Source organism: Natator depressus, chromosome 9 (genome assembly GCF_965152275.1).
Source record: "Natator depressus isolate rNatDep1 chromosome 9, rNatDep2.hap1, whole genome shotgun sequence".
Classification (NCBI taxonomy): domain Eukaryota; kingdom Metazoa; phylum Chordata; order Testudines; family Cheloniidae; genus Natator; species Natator depressus.
Genome location: NC_134242.1, coordinates 375,077 through 398,066, shown reverse-complemented (window position 1 = coordinate 398,066; position 22,990 = coordinate 375,077). Strand labels below are relative to the sequence as shown.

Here is a 22,990-nt window from a genome sequence, read left to right as displayed (position 1 = left end):
ACCGGCCGCGTCATTCACCCCAACCTAGCAGTTCTCCACCTCAAGGCCTGGTTACTCCATGGCTAATGGGTCTGGATCAGGATTACTCTGAGGAGGTTAAAGACATTCTCTTGAATAGTCACAAACTGAGCACATGCAAAACATACGCTCATAAGTGGGTACGTTTCTGCACCTGGTGCAAGGCTCACCATTTGTCTCCTCGTTCTGCCCCAGAGTCCTGGACAATATACTAGGCCTTGAAAAGACGGGCCTCTTCAGTAGTCCCATAAAGGTACACTTAGCAGCACTCATGGTAGGGTAGATGGAACCACAATCTTTGCTCATCCAACTACTAAATGAGTCTTAAAGGACATGACCAACATCTACCCTCCTCTAAAACATCCTGCTCCTATATGGGATCTTAACCTCGTGCTATGCACCCTTATGGGCAAACGATTCGAACCCCTTGCAACTTCCTCATTGCTACATCTTTCTATGAAGGTCTCCTTCCTTATCGCAATCACTTCAGGAAGAAGAGTAGGGGAGCTAGGGGCTCTGATGGCACATCCGGCGTATACCACATTTCATAAAGACAAAATGATCCTAAGAGCCCACCCTAAATTTATACATAAAGTAGCCTCCTCGTTTCATTTAAAGCAACCCATTTACTTACCTGTGTTTTTTCCGAAACCCCATGTCGACACCAGGGAGGCATCCCTTCACACTCTTGACGTCCGCAGAGCTCTGGCCTTCTACCTGGGAAGAACAAAGACATTTAGAAAATCGTGATGTCTCTTTCAGTCACAGAGCAATCAAAGGGTGAGGCAATCTCTAAACAAAGACTGACTAAGTGGATTTTTGGCTGCATCCACCTGTGCTATCAGAGCAACATTCCTACTCCAGCTGGGATTCATACACACTCCACCGGAGCGCTATCCACATCAGTAGCATTTCTCAATAATGTACCCATCGTAGATATTTGCAGGGCAGCTACCTGGGCCTCAGCCCCCACGTTTACCAAACACTATCCCCTGGAACAACACTCCTCTGCCGACACTCAATTCGGACTCTCAGTGCTATCCACCATAAACAAAGATACTCCGAAGCTCCTTCCATCGAGGGATTCTGCTCCATAGTCACCTAATGTGAAGCACCCACAGGGAGACTCCTCGAAGAAGAGGAGAAGGTTATTCACCTTGTGCAGTAACTGAAGTTCTTCAAAATGGTTGTCCCTGTGGATGCTCCACTACCCTCCCTCCTCCTCTCTACTTCAGAGTTTCACGCTGACTCTCTGGGGTAAAGAAGGAACCCAGGGATGATTGGCTGCGCATGCTAAGTAGCCGCTTGTAGCGGCCAACTGGGGCACTGTTATTACAAATCTCAGATTACAAGTGCAGGGTGCCAAGACACCTAAAGTGGTGCACCCACAGGGACAACCATCTCAAAGAACTTCAGTTACTGCACAAGGTGAGTAACCTTCTTTTAGTGATAGGTAACAGCGTGGATTTGTCAAGAACAAATCATGTCAAACCAACCTGTTAGCTTTCTTTGACAGGGTACCAAGCCTTGTGAATGGGGGAAGCAGTAGACTTGGTATAGCTTTACTTCAGTAAAGCTTTTGATACTGTCTCACATGATCTTCTCATAAACAAATGAGGGAAATGCAACCTAGATGGAGCTACTATAAGGTGGGTGCAAAACTAGTTGGAAAACCATTCCCAGAGATGAGTTATCTTTGGTTCACAGGCATTCTGGAAGGTCAGAATGAGTGGGGTCCTGCGGGGATCAGTTCTGGGTCCAGTTCTGTTCAATATTTTCATCGGTGATTTAGATAATGGCATACAGAGAACACTTACAAAGTTTGTGGACGATACCAAGCTGGGAGGGGTTGCTTTGGAGGATAGGATTAAACTTTAAAATGATCTGGACAAACTGGAGACATGGTCTGAAGTAAATAGGATGAAATTCAATCAGGACAAATGCAAAGTACTCCACTTAGGAAGGAACAATTAGTTGCACACATACAAAATGGGGAATGACTACTTAGGAAGGAGAACTGCAGAAGGGGATCTGGGGGTCATAGTAAACCACAAGCTAAATAGGAGTCAACAGTGTGACGCTGTTGGAAAAAAAAGCGAACATCATTCTGGGATGCATTAGGAGGAGTGGTGTAAGCAAGACACGAGAAGTAATTCTTCATCGAGTGATTGCTCATATAAATTCAAGTTAGGTGTGCGTGTGCTGTATGCACAGTCATCGAAAAGTTTTTCCCCTAGCAGCAACTGTCGGGTCAGCTGCGGAGCGCCCTGGAGTGGCGCCTCCGTGGCGCTCAATATATGACCCTGCCGACCCAGCGCCTTGTCAGTTCTTTCTTACCGCCAGTGATGGTCGTTGGAACTGTGGCGTCATGCTATGCAAGGTCTCCACGTTTCCCTAGTTTTGATTCAGACTGTTTGTATTCTATAGTTAGTTAGTTCTTAGTGACTGTAGTTCTAGTTAGTTAGTTAGTTAGCTGTTGGGCTGGGGGGTTTACCTTCCACACTGACTGTATTCTCCTTTGGGGACTTACATGCCTAAGTCCCAGGGATTCAAGCCCTCAAGTCCTGTAACAAGTCCATGCCAACGGGCGACCCTCATGATGCTTGTTGAAAGTGTCTGGGGGAAGCACATCAGTTAGAGAAGTGCAGGATTTGTAAGGGCTTTCATTCCCGAACCAAGAAGGAGCAGGACTTTAGATTGAAGCAGCTCTTTATGGAGTCAGCACTTAGACCTAACCTGCATCGGCACAGCAGGACCTGGCACCGAGTTCATCAGTGTGCAGTGCCCCCTCGGCAGTGGCCGAAGTGGCACTGTGGAAGGAGTCTGGTCGAGACGTGCGGCACCATCGCTCCCCGGCACAGAAGATGGTGGGACCGGCTCGGCACTGATCCCACTTACGGGCACAGAAGTGACACCAGAAGCAAGGAAGGAGTGGTTCCCTGACTTCAGGACCCACCCCCTCGGAGCCAGCCAGTTGGGCGCATCCCAGGGCGGAACCCCCAGTGCCAAAATTTTCGGAGCCTGCACCGTTGACTTCAGCCCTGCAAGGGGGACAGTTGAGTCCGGTGCAGTTGGACTCCCTGGGTCAGGTGTTGGAGGAGGCAGAACTGCCTTCCACCCCTGACACCTTTGAGGCTGCCAGAGACCTCATTGCTATGACGGCACCAAGCTCCCTGGTTCTTCACACTAAACCTCCAATACCACATCAGGCGGCACCATCCCGGGGAAAGCCGGTGATGATTTGTCCTTTGACTCAGCCCACAGAGTCCCGGCACCACTCGGATTCCCAGCACCGCTTGGACTCATGTCGCCAGTAGCATTTGTGGCACAGGTCTGACTCGTGGCACCAATCCAGATCCACTCGCAACACAGATTGCGTTCGCGCAGTCGGTCCCAATCTTGGCACCGCCCCATCACACCTGTCTGGCTCCCTGCTCAGACTTCGCTAGCGGGACCACTCCAGATCGCAGTACCGATCTAGGTTGCGGCACCGCTCCTCAGCTTCAAGGCACCGCTCCCTGGCTCAGCTGTGCTCAGCATTGCCATTGCCATCATGGTCTCGGTCCCCATCTTTGGGCTTGGAGGTGGGTTCCAAATATGTGCAGCAGGCCTGTCAAGGTTCCTCCCCCACTCTGAACTCTAGGGTACAGATGTGGGGACCTGCATGAAAACCTCCTAAGCTTACTTTCACCAGCTTAGGTTAAAACTTCCCCAAGGTACAAATTAATTTTATCTTTTGTCCTTGGAATAACCACTGCCACCACCAAACTCTAACTGGGTTTACTGGGAAACGTAGTTTAGACACGTCTTTCCCCCCAAAATCCTCCCAACCCTTGCACCCCACTTCCTGGGAAAGGTTTGGTAAAAATCCTCACCAGTTTGCATAGGTGACCACAGACCCAAACCCTTGGATCTGAGAACAATGAAAAAGCATTCAGTTTTCTTACAAGAAGACTTTTAATAGAAGTAAAGAAATCCGCTCTGTAAAATCAGGATGGTAGATACCTTACAGGGTAATTAGATTCAAAACATAGAGAATCCCTCTAGGCAAAACCTTAAGTTACAAAAAAGACACACAGACGGGAATAGTCATTCTATTCAGCACAGTTCCTTTCTCAGCCATTTAAAGAAATCATAATCTAACACATACCTAACTAGATTACTTACTAAAATTCTAAGACTCCATTCCTGTTCTGTCCCTGGCAAAAGCAGCATACAGACAGACCCAGACGCTTTGTTTCTCTCCCTCCTCCCAGCTTTTGAAAGTGTCTTGTCTCCTCATTGGTCATTTTGGTCAGGTGCCAGCGAGGTTACCTTTAGCTTCTTAACCCTTTACAGGTGAGAGGATTTTTCCTCTGGCCAGGAGGGATTTTAAAGGGGTTTACCCTTCCCTTTATATTTATTACAAGGCCTGACGTGGGTGCAGGGCCATGGCCTGTGCAGTGACACGGGCCACCGCAGTGGCCTTTTTGGGTCCCTAGGGCGTACCACCAGGGTTAGGGTGCTTAATGCAAGATTTCACGCTCCGTGGCATCCGAACCTAGGGTGCTGGAGGCAGCGGCCATTCATCCTACGCCTAGGGGTGCAGAGGAGTCAACAGTCAGTCCCACTCCTGTTCCTGAGCCAATCCCTGGAGTGGCCGGTATGGAGCTTGAGGCGGGACAGAAGGTCCTTGAGGACCAAGAGGGTCTGGAGGATCCAGTTCCCCCAGTAGCATCCTCATCGTCCTCCCTGGACGAGGAGGTGGCGGGCACCTCCATTTCGGGACCGCCCCCTATAGATAGTCATGCCCACCAGGAACTCCTGCGCTGGGTGGCACGCAATATGAACCTGCAGGCCGAGGCGGTGGTAGTGTCGGAGGAGCCTCTGGTGGACATCCTGGCACCAGAAGGACCTTCCAGGGTTGCTCTACCACTCATCAAAATTATTCAAGCCAATGTAAAGACCATTTGGCAGACCCTCGTCTCCATCCCTCCCACTGCTAAGGGTGTGTAGAGGAAGTATTTGGATCCCTCCAAGGGGTTCGACTACCTGTTTACTCACCCACAGCCTTGCTCATTGGTAGTGTTGGCAGTAAATCAGTAGGAGAGGCAGGGATAGCAAGCCCCAGCACTCAAATCTAAGGACGCCAAGCGCCTGGATTTATTCAGACGCAAAGTATACTCTACGTGGGGCTTGCAACTCAGGATTGCCACCCAGCAGGCAATCCTGAGCAGGTACAGTTTTAACTGCTAGAACTCAATGCTGAAGTTTAGGGAGCTGGTACCAGCGGAGTCTAGGGAGGAGTTTGGGGCAATTGTTGAGGAGGGCAAGGCAATGGCACAGACCTCTTTACAGGCCTCATTGGACGCTGTGGACTTGGCAGCGTGCACCTTGTCCTCAGGAATAGTTATGAGGTGTAGCTCATGGCTGCAGGCCTCAGGGCTCCCATCTGAGGTTCAACAAACTATGCAGGACCTACCCTTTGACAGGGTAGGTCTGTTTGCTGAACAGACTGAATCCAGGCTGCATAGCCTCAAAGACTAGGACAACAATGAAATCTTTGGGTATCCATACCCCAGCAACCCAACGAAAGCTCTTTAAGCCCCAACTGCTGCAAGAGCGGTCTTATTCTCCTCAGCCGAGGCAGGATTTCTACAGGCGCAGGGGTAGGAATGGCAGGCGCAAGCCCTCCCACCCCTCCGTCAGGACAGGGGCATGGTCTGAATAAGCCTTCACTGGGCTCAAAACAGACATTTTGAAGGTACGCCTGAGGACAGAGCACCAGTCTCAACGCTGGATTCTTCCCTGTGTTTTTTGAACCGTCTATCCCACTTCTACCGTGTTTGGTCACAAATAACATCGGACCACTGGGTTCTTCGCATGGTAGAAGTGGGATATTCTCTCCAATTCTGCTCCTACTCTCCCTTCAACCGCCCTTCCCCATCCCTCTTCAGGGACCCTTCTCACAAACAACTCCTTATCCAGGAGGTGCAGGCGCTTCTCGCTATAGGAGCGGTGGAGGAGGTTCCTCAGGAGTTCAGGGGCAGGGCGTTTTATTCCCGCTATTTTCTAATCCCCAAAGCCATGAGGGTTTCAGACTCATTCTAGACCTGCGAGGACTCAACAAGTTCATGGTAAAGTTGAAGTTCCACATGGTCTCCCTCAGTACAATGATCCCTTCTCTGGATCCGGGAGACTGGTTTGCCGCCCTCAATATGAAAGATGCATACATCCACAGAGCTATTTGGCCAGCACACCGACACTTTTTAAGGTTCGTGATGAACCAAAAACATTATCAGTTCATGGTCCTCCCCCTTCAGCCTGTTGACAGCCCCACGAGTTTTCACCAAGTGCATGTTGGTAGTAGAAGCCTTCCTCCAAAGGAGGCAGGTGTAGGTACACCCTTACCTTGATGACTGGCTGCTCAGGGGGTGCACCAGAGAGCAGGTGGAGTTGCAGGGTCCATCTGGTCATATCCATGTTCGACAAACTGGGTCTCCTCCTCAACATGAATAAGTCAACGTTGTCACCGATCCAGAGGATAGAGTTTATCAGGGCAGTGTTGGATTCAATTCAGGCAAGAGCAAGTCTGCTGGAGTCCTGATTCCAAGCCATGACAAGCATCATTCGAAGCCTGAGGAAGTAACCAACCACTACAGTGAGGAGTTGTCAGAGTCTCCTGGGTCACATGGCAGCCTGCACGTATGTGGTCTGGCATGCCAGGTTGATCCTCAGGCCTCTGCAGTCGTGGCTTGCTTCGACATACTGCCTGAGGCACGATAGCCTGAACCTAGTGGTCACGATGCTGCAACAAGTGCTAGAGTCACTCCAGTGGTGGCTCGATGCTCGAATAGTCTGCGGAGGAGTCCCCTTCAACAGTCCTCAGCTTTTCTTGTCTCTAGCTAGGGATGAGTCAGCTCTAGGTTGGGGCACACATTTGGGAGATCTCCAAAAGCAGGGCCTCTGGTCACAGGACAAGCTTTCTCTCCATATCAATATCAAGGAGCTGAGAGCTGTGCATCTCGTATGCCAGGCCTTTCAGACTCAACTGCAAGGCCAGTACATGACAGTCATGATGGACAACACCACTGCAATGTTTTACATCAACAAGCAGGGTGGAACCTGTTCCTTAACCTACTGTCAGGAGGCTCTCAGACTCTGGGAATTCTGTATAGCCCACTCGATTCACCGGGAAGCATCATATCTGCCTGGAGTCCAGAACGTACAGATGGACCGCCTGAGCAGGTCTTTCCACAACCACAAGTGGTCCATCCGGCAGGTTGTCATTCACTCCATCTTCCAGAGGTTGGGTTTTCCCCAGTTCGAACTGTTAGCCACCCGGAGCAACAGGAAGTGCCCAGTGTTTTGCTTCTTCCAGGAAAGCAGCCCAGGCTCAATCACAGAATCACAGAATATCAGGGTTGGAAGGGACCTCAGGAGGTCATCTAGTCCAACCCCCTGCTCAAAGCAGGACCAATCTCCAATTTTTGCCTTGATCCGTAAATGGCCCTCTCAAGGATTGAACCCACAACCCTGGGTTTAGCAGGCCAATGCTCAAACCACAGAGCTATCCCTCCCCCCCAGTCACAGACATGTTCCTGCTACCCTGGGGAGGCCGTCTGCTCTACACTTTTCCTCCGATCCCTCTCAAGGCCCTACTCAGGGTTCGCAGGGAGGGGGCGGAGATAATTATGGTGGCACCAGCGTGGCCTTGGCAACACAGGTTCATCACATTCCTGGATCTGTCAGTGAAGATGCCGATCAAGTTGCCACTCCTCCCTGACCTGACCACTCAGGACTATGGTCGTCTTCATCACCCAGACCTCCGGTCCTTCCGCCTCATGGCCTGGAAGCCTAATGGCTGAACCCCATGGAACTGCTGTGCTCGAGGCAGGTGAGGGAGGTCTTACTCGACAGCAGAAAGCCCTCCACGAGGGCCACATATCTGGCGAATTGGAAGAGATTCACCTGCTGGTGTGACCAACATTTTACACCCCCACTTCAGGCAAAGTTACCTCTTATTCTGGAGTACCTTCTGCACCTGAAACAGCAAGGTCTGGCCGTGTCATCCATAAAGGTACACCTAGTTGCTGTCTCAGCTTTCCACCCCGGAATCTTGGCGTGCTCCGTTTTTGCCGTTTTTTGGACCAGCTACCTCCCCAGATTAGGCAGCCTGTTCCTATATGGGACCTTAATTTGGTCCTCTCCAAATTAATGGGGCCCCCATTCAAGCCACTGCGGTTTGCTCCCTCCTCTACCTGTCATGGAAGGTAGCCTTCTTAGTGGGCATTACATCAGCAAGAAGAGTGTCTGAATTGAAGGCCCTTACCTCAGACCCACCTTACATAGTTTTCCAAAAGACAAGCTGCAGCTGAGACCTCACCCAGCCTTTCTGCCTAAAGTGGTGTCTCATTTTCATACCAGCCAAAACATATTCCTAACCGTTTTGTAACCAAAGCCACATACCAGTAGCTGTGAGCAGAGGCTACACTCCTTGGATGTTTGGCGAGTGTTGGTCTTCTATATCGAACGCACCAAGCTGTTCAGGAAATCGAATCAGCTGTTTTTTGCGGTAGCGGACTGGATGAAAGGACTACTGGTCTCATCTCAAGGAATATCTTACTGGATCACGTCCTGTATCCCCACGTGCTATGAGCTGGCCAAGATACCATCCCTGGCACTTACGGCACACTCCCCAAGGGCACACGCCTCATCAGCAGCATTCCGGCCCAGGTCCCAATCCAAGAAATTTTGCAGGGCAGCAAGTTGGTCCTCGGTACATACGTTCACCTGTCATTATGCTATCATCTAGCATTCTAGAGATGATGCAGCCTTCAGCAGAGTGGTGCTCCAATCTGCGATTCCATAACTCCGAGCCAATCTCCTAGGTAAGGCTTGGGAGTCACCTAATTGGAATCGATATGAGCAATCACTCAAAGAAGAAAAAATGGTTACTCACCTTCTTGTAACTGTTGTTCTTCGAAATGTGTTGCTTATATCCATCCCAAACCCATCTGCCTTTCCCGCTGTCAGAGTATCTGGCAAGAAGGAACTGAGGAGGTGCTGAGTCAGCAGGGTCATATATTGAGCTCCATGGAGGCACCTCTCCAGGGGACTTCACAGCTGAGCCGACGGGTGCTGCTAGGAGAAAAACTTTACAACAACTGTGCATGCAGCGTGCACACATGTAATTGGAATGGATATGAGCAACGTTTCTTGAAGAACAACAGTTACGAGAAGGTGAGTAACTGTTTTTTCCGCTCTACTCCGCGCTGATTAGGGCTTAACTGGAGTATTGTGTCCAGTTCTGGGCGCCACATTTCAGGAAGGATGTGGACAAATTGGAGAAAGTCCAGAGAAGAGTGACTAAAACTATTAAAGGTCTAGAAAACAGGATCTATGAGGGAAGATTGAAAAAATTGGGTTTGTTTAGTCTGGAGAAGAGAAGACTGAGAGGGGAAATAACAGTTTTCAAGTACATAAAAGCTGGTTACAAGGAGGAGGGAGAAAAATTGTTCTTCTTAATCTCTGAAGATAGGACAAGAAGCAATGGGCTTAAATTGCATCAAGGGCCGATTAGGTTGGACATTAGGAAAAACTTCCTAACTGTCAGAGTAGTTAAGCGCTGGAATAAATTGCCTAAGGAAGTTGTGGCATCTCCATCATTGGGTATTTTTAAGAGCAGGTTGGACAAACACCTGTCAGGGATGGTCTAGATAATACTTAGTCCTGCCTTGAGTGCAGGGGACTGGACTAGATGACCAATCGAGGTCCCTTCCAGGTCTATGATTCTATCTTGGAGTCCTTGTGGATAGTTCTTGTAGTAGGAAGAGAGCCTGAGACATAAACCCTTGTGTCAGAGGCCTGGTGTGAGGCAGGACCTGCTTACAGAGTTTGGCAAGAACAGGGCTGATATTGCAGAAATACACATTTCTGGGAGGTGCTAGTGCTCCCGCAGACACATCCCGATGTCAAGTGGTACCAGAGCATCCCAATATCAAGGATGGTACAGGGGCATTCCCCAAGGATGGTAGGAGCACACTCATTCTTCTGGAGGATAAGGTCAGGATGACAGTACGTAATAGAGATGTTTTGATCAAACGAGCATGTACAAGATGATGGGTGATAACTAACTATGTCAAAGAGGCAGTACTAACTTGTTTGTATCGAGGTATAAGGATGTATCTCAGAGGGAGTATCTTTCACTTTTTTCTTAGTGTGGAACGGAAATTCCCACCGTTCACTGAGCTGGTCCATTGTTATGAGCATACATGTATTAGTGGTCTGGTAGAGTCTGCGGGATACTAATACCATGATTTGTCAACAGTAAACACGGCTGAGTGCCTTCGTCCCTTAACGGATCTTGTGGTCGTTGGGTGGTTTGCTCAAGGTCTGCCATGCCAGCTGTCTGTGCAGGACTGCGGCGGCACACAGAGGGAACACACACACGCAGCCAAATACCTATCAACATCAAACCTTAGTTCTCTGAAAACATTCACTCATTGTGTGGTGGCAGTCAAAAAAGTGAACAGAACTTTGGGAGTCATTAAGAAAGGGATAGATAATAAGATAAAAAAAATCTTATTGCCTCTATATAAATTCATAGTATGCCCACATCTTTAATACTGAGTGCAGATGTGGTCACCTCATCTCAAAAAGGAGACATTGGAATTGGAAAAAGTTCAGAAAAGGGCAACAAAAATTATTAGGGGTAGGGAACGCCTACCATATAAGGAGAGATTAATGAGACAGGGACTTTTCAGCTTGGAAAAGAGACCACTAATGGGGGATATGATGGAGATCTATAAAATTGTGACTGGTTTGGAGAAATTAAATAAGGAAGTGTTATTTACTCCCTCTCATAACACAAGAGCTAGGGGTCACCATATGAAATTAATCGGCAGCAGGTTTAAAACAAACAAAAGGAAGTATTTTTTTCACACAATGCACAGGTCCTTGCCAGAGGATGTTGTGAAGGCCAAGACTATAACAGGGTTGAAAAAAGAAGTAGAGCAATTCATGGAGGATAGGTCCATCAATGGCTATTAGGCAGGATGGGCAGGGATGGTGTCCCGAGCCTCTGTTCACCAGAAGCTGGGAATGGGCAACGGGATGGATCACTTGGTGATTACCTGTTCTCTTCATTCCCTCTGGGGCATCTGGCATTGGCTGCCGTCAGAAGACAGGATAGTGTGCTAGATGGACCTTTTTTCCGACACAGTATGGCCGTCCTTATGTTCTTATGATCTCTGTACAGGGATAGTATATAGCTCTAACTCTCTTAGTATAGTGACTTTTCTAGTATATAACTATAACATGGCCCCTTCCATCTCTAATTAGAAACAAATTTAACTTTTCTATTCTAAAGGGAACTTAAGAAGGAAATCTTAACCATGAGTCTGTTATATAAGAAAATTGAATTAAAATTGGCAGTAACAACTTCAGCTTTATAAAAACTCTCTACACCTTTTGCTACAATTTCATTGGTGTTTCTTCACTTTCTTAATGATGGGAAATGTTTAATCATCTCCGTATAGCTTACAGTGCTGTAGAAATCTCATCTACTGGGAAAAGTTCTAATTATTTTAACTGATATTACAGAATATCTAGTCTTAATAATAAAAGAGTTGCAGGTACTGTGTAAAATGTAAGAACACTTGGTTAAACTTTAGGACTAATTTGTTCTTTCTTTCCAACATTGTAAATTAAAACTTGTCTGACAACCCTAGTTTATTAATGTAAAGTAGTTTTATGCATGCTATTCTCTTGTAGATTAAGTGGAGAATAGATTTCTAAATGTTCAAATTTTAACCTGTCCTTTTTATTACTTTACATTAATAAACTAGGGTTGTCAGAGGAGCAGATTGTGTTGCTCATTAATTGGTCCTAGTTTACCCTACTGGTTTGCACTAAAGGTTCCCTAGTGCACTTTAACACAGTACTGTTTCAAACAGCACCACGTTAGAGCATACCAGCAGTGTCTACATGGACCAATTAATTGTGTAACACATTAGTATACTTTAGAAATCACACCCTTATAGAGTGCATTTCCTTGCTGTGTTCATCTCTACTAAAATCTTTTAGTTATGTTTCCTCTGACTCCTGTTTTTACATTTTTTTAAAAATTTTTCCTTTAAAGGCAAATCCTCCTCCTGTACTGGTGAATACAGATGCTTTGGAGACTCCAGCATACGTAAGCTTATATTTGCTTTCAGCTATTTTATGTGTTTAGAACAAAATATTAATACACAAGTGTTTAGTTTTTCTTCTGTCACTAAAAAGAGAAAGCATGTATCATGACCTACTCTATGGTAGTGTTTGCCTTGTAGCCTACAGCATCCCATATGTTAGAGAGTACAGCTAATGTACCTCAAATTTATGCTGGTGGTTCAAAGATAATAGAATACTGGCCATATGTCTCAAATAACATTTACAGCCTGAGAATTTCTGTTTGTGTCATACTCTTCCATAAGGTGAAATAAATAGACCTCTTCACCACTATACCTCTGCTATGTCACATGACCCCCTGAGACCAGTGGTTCTCAAATTATGGGGTGGGCCTCCCGAGGGAGGCACAGGAATATATCAAGGGAGGTGTGAGCAGTGTGTGTATGGTTTTTTTTTGTTTTTGTTTTGTTTTTTTAAAGAGCTGTGGCTCTCAGCCCCAGGTAGCTGGGGCTCATGCAGAAGGGCCATGCCTATCAGGGAGGTGGGGATAAAGGGGACAGTTGGAACCCCACTGCCCCGGGGCTGACAGCTGGAGCCCCACCACCTGGGCTTGGGATATCCCCCCCCACCAATACACACCCACCTGGAGGCAGTGGGGCTCTGGCTGTCAGCCCTGCAGTGGTAGCAGCAGCGCAGAAATAAAGGTGGCAGTGGGGCACTAAACCTGCTGTGAAAAGCGATATGGACAAATAGCACTTTTCACACTGCCTCCCTTCCGTGCTGCTGCTGCTGACGTGGCCCGGCCAGCAGCCACTGCTCTCCGCTTTGCCTTCAGAGCTGAGTGGCAGTATATGTACTTGGGGAGGGGAGCGTAAATGACTATAGACACAAAGAAGGGGTCGGGGGGCCCTGATATAATAAGTTTGAGAACCACAGCCTGAGATCTTATGGTGGTAGCAGTTTTTGCAATCTGTTTCATCAGACTTTTAATTTTCTAAAAGTATGCATTAATATTGTATTATTTCTGCCTGAATCATTAAATTAATAACTGTAGATATGTGGGGATGAAAATTAGTCTTAATTTCAGTACATCTTTACCTGCTGTGGGAGCACTGCTCACAGTTCTGAAGTTAAAGATGAGCTGAGTTTTGCACTTAAAGGAGGGAATTAACCATTTTGTTATACAGTATATGAAGAATACAGTATATTCTCAAATTACAGTACTTACTCTTTTTGAGTACAGAACGAGTTTTCTGAGAATTTACAACTAAATCCATTAATTAGTTTGAGTTGTAATCACTTAAAAATCAGTCATTGAAGAAATTTAGCACCTGGTGCTGGATCTTTTTTCTCCTAAATGTTCTTAATACCAAATGAGTCTTCATACTTCCCGTGTGGTTAACTCTCTGAAATCTTGTCCACAGGCTACTTTAGAAAATTATTTTTTTAAGATTAGTGGTAATTTTTTGCCATTATTTTTCATAGCTGAAATCTTATCTCTTAGTATAGGCTGATGAATACTTTTCTTCTACAGAGCATTCAACACAGAACTGCCCTCTTTCAAAATGGATATCAGCTCTCTTTGTTCTCAGTAGAGCTACAGCCACAGTGGCCCTTAGCAAAAGTGCCCCTTTTCAAAATGGCTACTGTCTCTCATTGCTCCTAATAAGAGTGAAGGCAAGGTGTGCTCTCACTAAGATAGTATCTTGCCACTGCTCGAGTCTGGGCCAAAGTAGCCAGAGTGTACTAGTGAATCTGGCCCTAAAATTAAAATTAAAAAAAGTAAGATTCTTGCTACATATCTTAACATCATTAGAAATATCCCATCAACATTTTGGGGGGGGGGAGTTCTTTTTTAGTCTTCACTTACGAAATTTTAATTTTAAAATCAAGGAAATTCCCAATTAAAAATTACGTTAAAGTGAAGTAAAATTGAGAATACATACCAGTGCTTCAGACACGTTGCTGCCTTTTTTCTCTTGGGTGGTGTTCTATTGATCCTCTTTATTGTCCATATACCCTGATGCTTCTGACTCGCTTACATCAGGCCAGCTGATGGTCAAGGTGAGTTCAAATCCTCCTGGTCTTGTCCTTGGCCTGATCTGTGCCAGCTGTTTGCCACTACCCTGCAGTTGGCTTTGGTTTCATCTCCACTGTTGTCTTGCGTCTGTAGCTACATCATAAGACCTGTGTCCCAGTGCATCTTGGACTGTTGCCTTTGCCATTGCTCTGTGTAGCAGTTTGATGGTTGAATACAGACATGTTCCCTTGTGTGTAATGGTCTCAGGTCCTTGGCTCCTTTGTCATAGTGCGCCTGGCTGCCTAACTTGGCATTCTCTTAAGTATTTCTCTGTACTGTCAGCATTCCTTTGTGGGGCTGCAGCAGAATCCTCATGGGAAGTCATTCTTGGTTCTCTGTCCCATCAGTGCCTGTGCTTGGGCTCCTCTCTAATTCCTGGGAGGAAGTATTGCAATGGTCCAACACTGCCAGGTAGGGAAATCTTCCTGTCTTTGCTATCAGTCTCTTGGCTGTCTTTACTGTTTACTCTGTCTGTCTTTTACTTTATGGTTATACAGTGGAAGACCAATTATGCTCAAATTCTTATTTAAAACTGAAGTCTTTGAATAATGGAAGAGGAGATGCTGGAACAAATTGATTATTTAAAAAGTAATAGGTCATCAGGCCCAGATAGTATGCTCTTAAGGATTTTGAAGGAGTTTAAGAATTAAGTTAGTGAGCTGCTAGCAATAATATTCAGACTCCTAAAATACAGCTACTCTTCTGAAGGATTGGAGGGTGACAAATGTTGTAAATGTTTTGTTTAAAAGGCTCTAGGGATGATCTAGGGAATTCACACCAGTAAGGCTTACATCTGTAATTGGCCAATTGATTGAAATGATCATTTAAAAAAGAATAATAAAACACCTGGAAGGTCATAGTATGGTAGGGTCTATCCAGCACAGTTTCTGCAAGGGAAATTTGTCTTTCACTGTTCTCTTAGACTTAGTTGAATATGTCAGTATGGTAGTGGAAAAAGAAGAACTGGAAGACATAATTTACTTTGGCTATCGAAAGGCCTTTGGAAGGCTACCTTATAAGAGGCTACTTAAGAAACTAAGAAGTCATGGGATGAGAGGAAAAATGTCATGGATCAAAAATTGGCTGAGAGAGAAAACAGAGTGTACAATCTGAGGGTCAGTTTGCTTCATGACAAATGGTTGACAATGGGAGTGCCACAAGGTTGTGTGTCAGGTCTCAGTATTCTTTAGTATATTCATTGATGACATGGAAAGGACATTTAGTAGTGATGTAGCAAAATTTTCTAATGACACAACATTGTTTATGTTAGTCAAGACTAGAGAACACTGTGAAGAATTTCAGAACTGACCAAGCTTGCTGAATGGACAATACAATGGCAAATAAAACTCAGTGTAAATAAATGTGAAGTAATGCATTTTGGGGAAAAAATTTTGAACAACTCCCTACAACTTACAAGGTTCCAAATGAGTTGTATCACCTCAAGAAATGAACCAGGGTATCATTTTAGACATCTGAGTGAAGATCTCTGTTCACCATGCAGTAGCAGTCCAGAAAGCTAACAAGATCTTAGTACACACAGGGAATGGGATGATGAATAAAATGGAGAATATTTTAATGACTTTACATAAATCAGTAATGTGGCCTCATCTGTAATACTGCATGCAGTACTGGGCACTCCATTTTAAAGGGATATTGCAGAACTAGAAAGGGTTCAAAGAAGGGCAACAGCAATGTTAACTGACCTGGTAAAAAAAACTCATGCAAAGAGAGAGTGAAAAGACTGGGATTGCTTACCTTTGAAAGGAGATGAATAAGAGAGAACGAGATAAAAGTATACAAAATAGTGAATGGTCTACAGAAGGCAGATCTGGAACTTATGTTCTCCCTGTATCATAATGCAAGAACATGGAGACATTCAATGAAATAGAAAGGCAGCAAATTTAAAACTGATGACTGTACAGGAAATATGTTTTCACACAGCGCACAGATTGTGGAACACATTGCCACAAATTACTGAGGCCAAGAACTTGACGAGATTCAAAATGGAATTGGTCATATGGATACAATAATTTTCTGAATTGTTACAGCAGAGCATTAACTCTGTTACAGTTAAGGTTGAGCATTTTTTTCTGTTTTAAGGTCAGCTATTCTAAGTGCTCCAAGCTCCATATGGTTACTTGCATCATCTTGAAATTTGCCATGGTTTATGGCTGTGCAAGGTACTGTTGGTAGTGCAGTGGAATCATTTAGCAAGGGCTTTCTGAGGTACCACCTCCCAAAAAACATATTATGAAAATCAAATGGTTCTTAAAAGGTTTTTTTGCGCACATTTGGGGCTCAAACCATGGCTCTAATAATCCCCCAATTTATCTCATTCTCTCAGCATTTATCTTAGCTAGAGTATGGCTAAATTAAATGATTAGTTATTAAATTAAGTTACTAAATGGAGAGCTTGAATCTACAAGTCGCTTTTCCCAAACAGATTAAAATGCGGATGTGCAGCAAGACTAGGGCTCTTGTAACAATCAAAGTTTTCAGGCAGTCTGTCACTAAGTGAATGACTCAAGGGTATGGATTCTGCATCACGACTCTCCTTCAGCTTCCTGCTGGTATATGCACTCCTCAGAGCCCCTCCACCTTCCTATCTCCACAGGTTTAACAGGGGCATGAAATGGCAAGGACGAGGATGGAACTGGGGATGGATGGTCTTGGAGCAGCGAGCACGATGGAGGGAATGTTGAAGGAGTTGGAGCAGTAGTAGGGGAGTCTGAGTAACTGGAGAGAGATGGAGGTCAAAGCAGTGAGGAGAAATATTGTGTGTGTGTGTGAGAGAGAGAGAAGAGTAATTGGAAGAGTGCAGGAAAGAGATGGGTGGAAGGAGGGGTCAGTGCTGTACAGTGGGCGGGGGAGGGGACTTCAGTTCTGTCCTCCCCAAACCCCCACATCCCTCAGTCAATGACAGGTATCTGCTGGACCCCATCACACTGTAGCTTCTGAGCACCTTGCAGTTTTAATGTATTTATCCTCACAGCACCCTCCTTATACAATGGAGTTAGGAATGTGCTGTTATCTCCATTTTACAGAGAGAAACTGAGACACAGAGACTAAAGAACTTACCCAAGGTCATACAAAAGGAAGTCTGGAGCAAGGGACTGGACCCTGGTTTCCCAAGTCCCTGATCTTGACCTCTGCATCATCCTCCTTCTCATGACCTCCCTTCAAAAAATGCTCCCATGGACTTCATGCTAGTCCTAGCATCCTCTCCCTATCTTCTCAGCTTCTGGGCCCCATGCTTATGACTGCCTATCCAGTGGAAGAGGGCTGAGGAGGGAGAGCCTGACTGTGCTGGGCAAGCAGAGAGAAGACAAGATGATGCAGAGGCAGTGAAGGAACCAACATACAGCCATTGCATTTTGTGCCTGAGATAAACGTTGCGAAGCAATCAGGAGCAGTGGAGGAGGAGGGTTGTACTGTGAAATATGGGGAGGCTGAGAAATGATTTTAAAAAAACAAAACAAGAAAATTGAGTGCCCAAAACTTTAATGCAGAGTTAAGGTTGGCCAAGTAGTGCCTCATGTTCTTCCAGAACATGGTGAGTTGGATAACTTAATTCTGTATGGTTTCAGAGTAGCAGCCGTGTTAGTCTGTATTCGCAAAAAGAAAAGGAGTACTAATGGCACCTTAGAGACTAACCAATTTATTTGAGCATAAGCATTCGATAAAGTGAGCTGTAACTCACGAAAGCTTATGCTCAAATAAATTGGTTAGTCTCTAAGGTGCCACTAGTACTCCTTTTCTTAATTCTGTATGTCCTGGTTTTCAGAGATTTAAAGTACCCACCACTTCTACAGTGCTGCCTCCTAGAGCTGGCAATAGCTTTTAGGAATAGTTCAGTAAGGGTGGTGCGAAGATGAACAGACTACTAAGGGAAGTGGTGGATTCTCAGTCTCTTGAAGTTTTCAAGTCAAATTTGGATGTCTTTCTGAAAGATGCTTTAGCCTAATACAAGGTATTAGGCTCAAGACACCAGTTACTAGATGCCCCAAAAGCCGCAATCAAGGAGGCCACACTGGTTAAAAACAACAACCTGACTTAGAGGGAATGTGAAGGCAGTTATAAATTAAATATCTCTATGTAAAGCAAATGGCAGAAATGTTCAATAAATATTTCTTTTCAGTATTTGGGGGGAAAAAGATGATATTGTCATGTCTGATGATGACAAAACACTTTACCTTCCAGTAGTAGCTCAGGAGGATGTTAAAAAGCAGCTTCTAAAGTTAGACATTTTTAAATCAGAGGGTCCAGATAATTTGTATCCAAAAGTCCTTCTTTAGGTGATGGTCCCTATATGGATTCCAAACATGGGGTACTCATGTGTGCCACGTGCTGCAGCCAGAACAGTTCTGTAGCAGTTGTGTATTGTCCTCGTGTCTGCAGCTGAGGTTATAAGAGGCTGTGCAGGTTGATGCACCTCTAGTTCCCTCTTATTGCTGCATGGCCAGAGTTGGAACCTCTGTTCCTCTGTGTTCTTAGCCTAGCTAAGAGAGTTGGTTGTCTGTTCTTCCTTCTTGTATATAGTTGTAGATAGTAATTTTTCTTGTTTTTGTTGAGTATTAGTGTTTTAGTTAGGTTTGCTTTCAGACTTCTTCCACTGTTAGGGAGACCTCCTCTCCTGGGGATTATGCCCCAGCAAGTTGGCTTCCAAAACTGTGCTTCATGTCCACGCTCCTTTTCCGTGAGCAGTGAGTACCAACAGTGCCTATAGTGCCTCAGTGAAATCCATGTCATTGCCCGCTGACAAAGGAGCCTGCTGAACTGTAAAATGTTGATTTTCAATAACCCTTGGAACACTGGTGACTGGACGAAAGCTAGTGTTGTCGCAATATTTTAAAAGGGTGAACAGAACGACCCAGGCAATCATAGGCCTGTCAGTCTGACTTGGATCTTGGACAGAATAATGGAACAGCTAATATAGGAATCAATTAATAAAGAATCACAAGCATAAGATAACTAATACCAATCAAAATGGTTTTATGGAAAATAGATTCTGTCAAACTAACTGAATATTTTTGATGAAATTACAAGATTAGTTGATAAAGTAATAATGTTGATGTAATATAATTCTGTGACACATTTGATTTGGTACTGTGGTGTCTTTTTTGGGGTACCCTAAATTGTGAGCCCTGTGTTCTTTCTCTGCCTCAGCAAGTGAGTGTTTTGCTGCTACTAAGCCGTGTGTTGGCTTCCTCACACACCAGCCTGTCTGGCTTGCCAGCCAACTCTTCGGACTCCGTCAGTCCAAACCCTGCCTTGCAGGTAACAGTCAGTGAATCCCCATTTCTGAGTTTACCAGGGACGTCTTCCTGGAGTATTCAGTCCCCCTCACTGGACTTTCACAGAAATTAAGTTGTCTTCCTCTGATGAGACAGAGTATTCACCAGTCTTTTTGGCTAGCTGAGGACTCCTCTTCCAGTTTAATGCACAGCCCTGAGATTGTTTTATAATACAGCAAGAATAAATTTATTAACTTATTAAAGAATAGAGGTTTAGGTGATACTAAGCAAGGATAAGAGAGACTGGTATAGTTACAAGCAAAACAAAACATGCTTTCTAGTGACTAAAAGTTAATTTCCAGAAGTTACAATCTTGTCTAAGCATGTTTCTCACTTCCATGAAGTCTGCACATCCCGATGTGCAGAAAGAATAGCAAATATGGCAAGCGACCAGCTTGGCTTAACAGTGAAATCTTCGATGAGCTTCAACACAAAAAGGAAACTTACAAGAAGTGGAAACTTGGTCAGATGACTAGGGAGGAGTATAAAAATATTGCTTGAGCATGCAGCGGTGTAATCAGGAAGGCCAAAACACAACTGGAGTTGCAGCTAGCAAGGGATGTGAAGGGTAACAAAAAGGGTTTCTACAGGTATGTTAGCAACAAGAAAAAGGTCCAGGAAAGTGTGGGACCCTTAATGAATGGGGGAGGCAACCTAGTGACAGATGATGTGGAAAAAGCTGAAGTACTCAATGCTTTTTTTGCCTCAGACTTCACAGACAAGATCAGCTCCCACACTGCTGTCTTGGGCAACACAGTATGGGGAGGAGATGAGCAGCCCTCAGTGGTGAAAGAACAGGCTAAGGATTATTTAGAAAAGCTGGACATGCACAAGTCAATGGGTCCAGATCTAATGCATCCGAGGGTGATGAGGGAGTTGGCAGATGTGATTGCAGAGCCATTGGCCATTATCTTTGAAAACTCTTGGCATTCGGGGGAGGTCCTTTAAAAAAGGAAAGAAGGAGAACTCGGGGAACTACAGATGGGTCAGCCTCACCTCAGTCCCTGGAAAAATCATGGAGCAGGTCCTCAAGGAAACCATTTTGAAGCACTTGGAGGAGAGGAAGGTGATCAGGAACAATCAGCATGGATTCACCAAGGGCAAGTGATGCCTGACCAACCTGATTGCCTTCTATAATGAGATAACTGGCTCTATGGATATGGGGGAAGCAGTGGATATGATATATCTTGACTTTTAGCAACGCTTTTGATACGATCTCCCACAGTATTGCCAGCAAGTTAAAAAAGCATGGATTGGATGAATGGACTAGAAGGTGGATAGAAAGCTGGCTAGATTGTTGGGCTCAACAGATAGTGATCAACAGCTTGATGTCTAGTTGTCAGCTGGTATCAAGCAGAGTGCCCCAGGGGTTGGTCCTGGGGCTGGTTTTGTTCAATATCTTTATTAATGATCTGGATGATGGGATGGATTGCACCCTCCGCAAGTTCACAGATGACACTAAACTGGGGGCAGAGGTAGATACGCTGGAGGGTAGGGATGGGGTCTAAAGTGACCTAGACAAATTGGAGGATTGGGCCAAAAGAAATCTGATGAGGTTCAACAAGGACGGAAGAATCCCATGCATCACTACAGGCTGGGGACCAAGTGGCTAAGCAGCAGTTCTGCAGAAAAGGACCTGGGGATTACAGTGGATGAGAAGCTGGAAATGAGTCAGCAGTGTGCCCTCGTTGCCAAGAAGGCTAATGGCATATTGGGCTGCATTAGTAGGAGCATTGCCAGAAGACAGAGGGAAATGATTATTCGGCACTGGTGAGGCCACATCTGGAGTACTGCTTCCAGTTTTGGGGCCCCCTACTAAAGAAAGTATGGGGACAAATTGGAGAGAGTCCAGTGGAGGCCAACGAAAATGATCAGGGGGCTGGGCACATGACTTACGAGGAGAAGCTGAGGGAACCTGGCTAGTTTAGTCTGCAGAAGAGAAGAATGAGGGGGGATTTGATAGCAGCCTTCAGTTACCTGAAGGAGGGTTCCAAAGAGGATGGAGCTTGGCTGTTGTCAGTGGTGGCAGATGACAGAACAAGGAGTAAAGGTCTCAAGTTGAAGTGGGGGTGGTTTAGGTTGGATATTAGGAAACACTGTTTCACTAGGAAGGTGAAGCACTGGAATGGGTTACCTAGGGAGGTGGTGGAATCTTTATCCTTAGAGGTTTTTAAGGCCCAGCTTGACAAAGCCCTGGCTGGGATGATTTAGTTGGTGTTGGTCCTGTCTTAGGCAGGGGTTGGACTAGATGACCTTCTGAGGTCTCTTCCAACCCTAATCTTCTATGAATCCAGCAACTCTTGCCTTCCCGACCAAGAGGATTCAGCTTTCAAAGGCTCAGAGGGTGCTGTATGCTATCATCCCCTCAGTGATGGATAAAGGCTATGATTTAGTCATGGGTATTTTTAGTAAAAGTCATGGACAGGTCATGGGCAAGATACAAAAATTCACAGGCTAATGACCTGTCCATGACTTATACTGTAAATACCCTGACGGGCTGCCGTTGGGGGGCATCCTGGGGGGTTGCTTCTGGGGGGAAGGCGGGGCCAGCTATAGCACCAGTTGTCGGGGACTGCCTGAGGAACAGCTATTCCGGCCACCCAGTCACTGCTGCCAGGGGCTGCCTGGGGAAGCGTCTGCACCAGCCACCCGGGGACCACCTCAGGCAGTGGCTGCACTAGCCGCCCGGGCACCACTGCCACGGGCTGCCCGGGGAAGCAGCTACTCCGGCCACGTGGGGACTGCTGCCAGGGGCACCCAAGCTGAAGCCAGCTGCTCTGGCACTGGCCACTGAACCACTTCAGGGTTGCCTTTCGCTGGGGCCACCTGACCAGCTGGCCCCAGAGTCAGCTGCTTGGGCGGCCCTGATGTCAGCCACACTGGCTCCCGCAGACGTCACAGAGATTGCAGAAAGTCATGGAATCCGTGACTTCCGCGACCTCCATGACAAATACGGAGCCCTAATGGTGGATAATTGAAATGTCTGTCCCCTTATGTGACCCATGGTCTTTTGTCTCTGTTTCAAGAGCCAGGAAGGTTTCCTGGAGTGCAGAATCTGTTCCTTGTTGTGATCATTAGGCTGTATTTTCCCCTGCTTATTAGCTTGATGGCTTTGTTTACCTGGATATAGCGTGTATGATTACCTGCCTTGTGGGTAGGTGGCATATGTGCGCATTTGGTGGAAACAACTCGTGGCCTTCAGAGACCAAGTACAGGCTCTTGCCAGAGGGTGTTGTGAACGCCAGTACTATAACTGGGTTCAAAAGGGAGCTAGATAGATTCATGGAAGATAGGTCCATCAATGGCTATTAGCCAGGATGGGCAGGAATGGTGTCCTTAGCTTCTGTTTGCCAGAAACTGGGATTGCGTGATAGGGCATCGATCACTTGATGATAACCTGTCTGTTCATTCCCTTTGGGGCACCCGCCATTGGCCACTGTCAGAGGAC

At 45.9% G+C, this 22,990-nt stretch overlaps 1 protein-coding gene across 34 annotated transcripts in view; it reads left to right on the top strand.

The window, feature by feature from the left end:
- The window catches only part of DLG1 (discs large MAGUK scaffold protein 1), a 428,909-nt gene that overhangs the window by 201,054 nt on the left and 204,865 nt on the right, over positions 1–22,990 (top strand). For 26 of the 34 annotated variants that reach the window (XM_074963276.1, XM_074963269.1, XM_074963285.1 and 23 more), the window contains one exon: positions 12,140–12,193. The exons of the other annotated variants lie outside the window; for them this stretch is intronic. In XM_074963276.1, coding sequence (XP_074819377.1) covers positions 12,140–12,193 — 54 coding nt within the window. The remainder of the gene's footprint in view (positions 1–12,139; positions 12,194–22,990) is intronic. 34 annotated transcript variants of the gene reach the window in all.